General features: G+C 31.9%; 1 protein-coding gene across 1 annotated transcript; it reads right to left on the reverse strand.

Moving 5' to 3' along the window:
* Positions 1-3,473: 3,473 nt before the first annotated feature.
* LOC111372902 (dirigent protein 1-like) lies at positions 3,474-4,426 on the reverse strand. Its single transcript, XM_022995326.1, has 2 exons — positions 4,012-4,426; positions 3,474-3,544 (listed from the first exon to the last, which is right to left on the reverse strand). The coding sequence occupies exons 1-2, from the start codon at positions 4,424-4,426 to the stop codon at positions 3,474-3,476; spliced, it is 486 nt and encodes a 161-aa protein (XP_022851094.1).
* Positions 4,427-5,651: the final 1,225 nt, after the last annotated feature.

Here is a 5,651-nt window from a genome sequence, read left to right on the forward strand (position 1 = left end):
GTGAGCCTCGCGTGAATTTAAAAATCTCCAAATATGGCCCCCACCTCCTATTGTGAGTATGTAATGGATTATGTAAAAAAAATTATGTACATATAGTATTTTCCTCAAATTTAAGTAGTCATTGTCCTCAAGTATCATTCATCTAAAGGAATCCCCTAAATACTCTTCTATTTTAACTGAACTTACTAAGACATCTACATATCTTAGTAGTTGAGCAACAATAGAACCTACTAAGAGACTTTCACCTAGCTATACAAATTTTATTATTATTATTATTTATTTTTTTGCAATAGCAATAATAAGAATGAGAGTCTATTAAGAAAATCTATGCATTAAAAAGGTACAGACTAATGAAATAAAAAAGAACTTTATACAAAAAATACAATAAATTAAAGCAAATATCACAGGTCTATATGTCTTAAATCTATTTATTTTCTTCAAGTATTCAATTAACCTTGCATTTATATTTAAAAAAATAAATAAAAAAATGCAAGAGGGCATAAAGATCAAAGGAAAAAAATCATACCAATAAGTATTAATGTGAAAGATTAAAAGTAAGTTAGAGAATTTTTAGATTGTTGAATTTGAAGATGAGGAACTAAGGATGATCGAAAAAGCAGAGCAAATTAAATAAAACAAACAAAAGAAATGACAAAGAGCAAAAAAATGATTAAAAAAACGAAGAGTCAAAAAGAAAAAGTAAGGAAAGTTACTAATGTAAAATATAATTTATTTTTCTTTTTTTTTTGAAAAATTTTCTTTATATAAATATGATTTAAAAAAAAAAATTGGGACCCGCACAAAGGAGGGGGCCTTTGGCGATCGAGACGTAGTCAGGGGACAAGGGTTTTTTTTTTTTTTTTTTTTGGGATACATAGAAATTTTTTTTTTATTTGTTTTTTTCTTTGTTTAGAATTTAATGGGCTTGGGGTGTAAGCTTTGGGAACCTGCCCCATCCTTACGCCCCTGACCAGCAAAGTTTGCTCTTGTCAACTAGAATAAAATTAATTTTTATATAATAAAATAGTGATAGTAAATGTCATTCACTAAACTGATCTTACGTTTATATTTCAATATTTACTATAAAACTGAAGGAGATTAAACATAAATACAATGAATTATTATTATTTATTTATTTTTGTAATGGCAATAATAAGAATGAGAGTCTATTAAGAAAATCTATGCATTAAAAAAGTATAGACTAATGAAATAAAAAAGAATGTTATACGAAAAATACATTGAAGTAAAGCAAATATCATAGGTCTGTATGTCTTAGTCTATTTATTTTCTTCAAGTATTTAATTAACCTTGCATTTATATTTAAAGAATGTGCACAAAAATTTGGAGCCATGGATTAATTTAAAGAATTTCCTTTTGAATTATTCAGTCTTTTTGACGAAAATGATTCCTTTCATGAAGTAAAGTTCTTCCTGTTTTCATTTGTGAATTTAATTAATTCCCTTAGAAATTAAATACAGTCAATACTTACCAAACTAAGACAATGACTTTCGATATATTGGTCATTAAGAATACCATTTAAAGTACCATTTTATTTTAGATAATGCACACACCACGGTGCACAGCACCGTTTGCAGTCCTCTCACATCTCGGGGGGTCCACGCGTAATAAAAAATTTGCGAGACCCCCCACTTGTGAGGGGGTTGTAACCCGTCGGGCTGTACAAACAGCAAATCGCTAGATAATAACATTGATAATTGCAGCCATTCTTTATTTAAAAGCAGTGGGAAATCAATTGTGTTGACAAATAGAATCAACTTATCAAGATTATTTTAATCCTGGAACTAGAATATAAATTTGGCCAGGGCAGACTTGCTTGACTAATACCAACTTGTACAGTTCGTAATAACAGTTGTTTAATAAAAAACTCTATTAGTCTGATTCAAAATGATGGACAAATATTTAATCGCAATTTTGTCTATGCCGTATTTTGCTTATTTAAAAAATGAGTAACAAATAAGAATTTTTTTTTTACCGAACTTCCGAACAGAAATCATACCAACAAGTGTTAATGTTAAAGATTAACAGTAAGTTAGAGAATTTATAGATTGTTGAATTTGGAGAAGGGGAATTAAGAATGAGCGAACAAGTAGAGCAAATTAAATAAAACAAACAAAAGAAATGACAAAGAGCAAAGGAAAAAAATAATAATAATAAAATGAAAAGTCAAAAAGAGAAAGCAAGGAAAGTTACAAATGTAATAAAATATAATTTTTCTTTTGAAAAATTTTCTTTATATAAATATATATTCATGATTTAAAAAAAAAAAAAAAGAAGAAGAAAAAATTGGACCTGCACAAAGGAGGGGGCCTTTGGCGATCGCCCAACCCCACCTATAGTGAGGGTTGACACCGCCCAAAACTCATGCCTTTCGTCGTACAAAGGAGAATTCATAAATTATTTTGTTCTCTCTATCAAATTGAAAATAATGGTGTCTTCTTCTCTTACAAAGTCTAAGTTAATCAAGATTCAACATATCTTCAGAGCAATTTCCTATCTCAAAAACTGAAAAATTTGCAGATTTTAAATCTTGGGTTTATGGAATATTTCAAGAACAAAAAAATTTCACTAGCAAGTGATAGAAGAATGTGAAACGTGCTGGCGGGAGTGGGGTCACAGGTGGAACGTTCAAGAAAAAATAGTTGGCTAATGTAAATGCTCATCTATATAATTTGAGATGAGGAATTAAGTATGACTGAACAAGTAGAGCAAATTAAATAAAACAAACAAAAGAAATGACGGAGCAAAAAAAATGATGGACAAACTATGATTCACCTGCCATTTTTTTTTTATTTTTTTTTTAATTTCATCTTCCAATGAATAAATGCTAAGTCTTATCTGTCACCATTTTCTGTCAAATTTCCCTGTTTAAATAGCATGATAATTCAAACAGTAATGTCAGTCGTATGGATGGAAATAATTCAAGTGCAAAATATAAGAAAAAATAAAATGATTTCTCCCCTGTAATTTATTTTAAAAGAATATTCTTCACATGGATAAATTATTTCATACGTTTGTTTATCGTAGTTTAAAAAAATTATTTCCTCGATAAAACTTTTGCAAGTGATAGTCAAATTTATCAACAAAATTGGTAATATAGATAGAAAATCGCTTAGTAAAAGTTAATATATTAAAAACTTCAAACAAAGTGAATTTTTGGAGAATGTGTAATTGAAAAGTACTGATAATTTTGGAATATACGAGTAGAATATTTTATTATGTGATTGTGTGATTGAAAATGAGTATATACGAAAAAAGAAAAGAAAAGAAAGAGTTTTTGCTTATTGATTGTGAAACCTTTGAACAAAGTTGTTGACGTATCACTAACCTCCTTTTCTCCGATTTTCAAATGTTACTTCCGAAGAAATTACAATTTTCATCCCAACAAATGTTTTCCATCCAAAAAGCACTACGAATAACTTAAGTCAAGATAAAAATAAAGTTGAGACAGCGATTTACTCCCTCCAAGGTTCTAGGGGCATGGGTTTTGGAGGTTCAGGATTTAATCTGGTGTAAGTTGGGATACCTGGATATTAAAAAAATAATAATAAAAAATAAAATAAAATAAAGTTGAGGCCCTCATGAGGTGGCCGAGTTGGTGGAATAGGTGAACGCGGATGTCTTTGTTCACAACTCGATTCCTCTTATCAACACTTTCTCGGTCGAACCTGTCGCACCAAACTTGCCTAGTACAGTTTAACTGACTAGCGCGGTTAGTAGACTATTGCGTCAGTCCGAGGATTTACTCAGTACGTACCCGAAGGATAGCGGCTGCGGATTCTTCCGTCATAAAAAAAATAAAAAATAAAAAAAAAAGTTGAAAACTAATGCATAAATATGTTATAAATTCTTTATTCAGTTCAGAAGCCAAAAGTGCCAATTAATAGTGGAATACAGTAACGTTACACCGAAGGACAGAGTATGAAATCTTAGAATCATAATAAATCGTCTCAAAAGTAACATAACCACGTCCTAAACGGAATTTTCCAGTACCGCCCACAATTGCCACTTCTCTTACCTCATCAAACTGAGCACTGCGTCCTTGTAGTTCAAGAGTACTGCCTTTGTACTCCTCATTAGTGAAGACAATCGATACTAGGACATGAGTATTAGACCCATCTAAAGCCGACGTTACATACATACCTTGGACTCGTCCAACTTCGGCCGAACTCCTCTCGACCCCTTTCGTTATTGGATCATCCGTGACGAAAATGGTTCCAAATTTGGAGAAATTAAGAGGTCCATTTGGCTGAGGAATGACCTGTAGTACAGTGGCATTTGGTCCACTGGTGAAATCTTGAAAATATAATGACATTTTGGACTTTTTGGGGTGATCGAATTCTCCTTCTGAAGTACACATGAACATGGCAAGAAATAGAAGAAAGGATAACTTGATTTTTGATGCCATTTTTCGATAAATTAAGAATCTAAAAGAAAGGGAATGATGTCTTGAACCTGAAGTTGGGGCGTTTCCATTAAAAATAGTGGTGGGAAAAGGGGGGGAGGGGGAGTTAGGGTTGAAAGTAAAAGTCAACGATTATGTTCTATTGAATTTTTATATTAAAATGACTATTTAGTCTTTACTTTTAATTTAATAAAATATAGAAAATAAAGTAAAATGAATAAAAAATAGAGAAGAAAAATGAAACGTTTCATCTCCCCCTCTTACCTAACCCCAACCTCAGTTGCTAACTACCCACTCTCTAAATTAGGAGAGAAACTTCAGTAGGACGGTCATAAGTATGATCACCCTATCAAGTTGCGTCACCTCGATGGATGGCCCACCACACACTCCCGAGTTGTGTGGACCACCATCGAGGTGGCTCCTTGACATTGGACAAGCACGCAACGTCTCGGTAGTGGTGCGCCCGTCCCATTGAAGATCCTTCCCTGAATTAGATCCACCACGACCTATATTATTAGCTTGCCATCATTGATCATCTATATCGTTATCACTATTTTTCTATTTCAAATTGCATCCTCAGAAAACCGATCTTTATAAGAAGATGGGATTTTGAATGGAAATAAGGAGGAAGGGGAATAATGGATTTTGAAAATCAAGAATATTCGTTTGCGGACGAGATAGGCAAAAGTGGTGGTGAAGGGTTGGGGTGGTGAGTATTTGTTTGTTTAATTAAAAATATGATTAAAATCACTTTTAAAAAAAATAAATTTGTAACTAAAGCCTACTGTACTAGACTATCTATATAGACCTCATAGTTATAAATGTGAGATGGAAAATTCTACTTATACAACACACAAGCTTACAGCCCCTCACATGTGGGGAGGGGGGGACGTTGATCGTGGGGCCTTCTTACGTGAGAGGATTGTACCAAACACAGCCCGTGTAAGAAAGTGGAGGATCCAAGTGATTTACCTTATGCTTCAAAACAACTGCTATATTTCATAATTGGCCAACAAAACAACTTATCTATATGACAATCTATTTAAAAGTTTTAATTAGTTTTTGCTAATTGAAAACTTATATAAATATTTTAGAGTCTTAGACCATTTGATTATAGAATTTGTCCAGACTATACATAAATTGACAGATTTAGCAAAGAGAATTAATGTCTTAAGCAAAAAATCAACAGAAGATTTTTTTTTTTTTTTTTTTTTTTTTTTTTATCCCA

The sequence above is a fragment of the Olea europaea genome, unplaced genomic scaffold (assembly GCF_002742605.1).
Source record: "Olea europaea var. sylvestris unplaced genomic scaffold, O_europaea_v1 scaffold1046, whole genome shotgun sequence".
Taxonomy (NCBI): Eukaryota; Viridiplantae; Streptophyta; class Magnoliopsida; order Lamiales; family Oleaceae; genus Olea; species Olea europaea.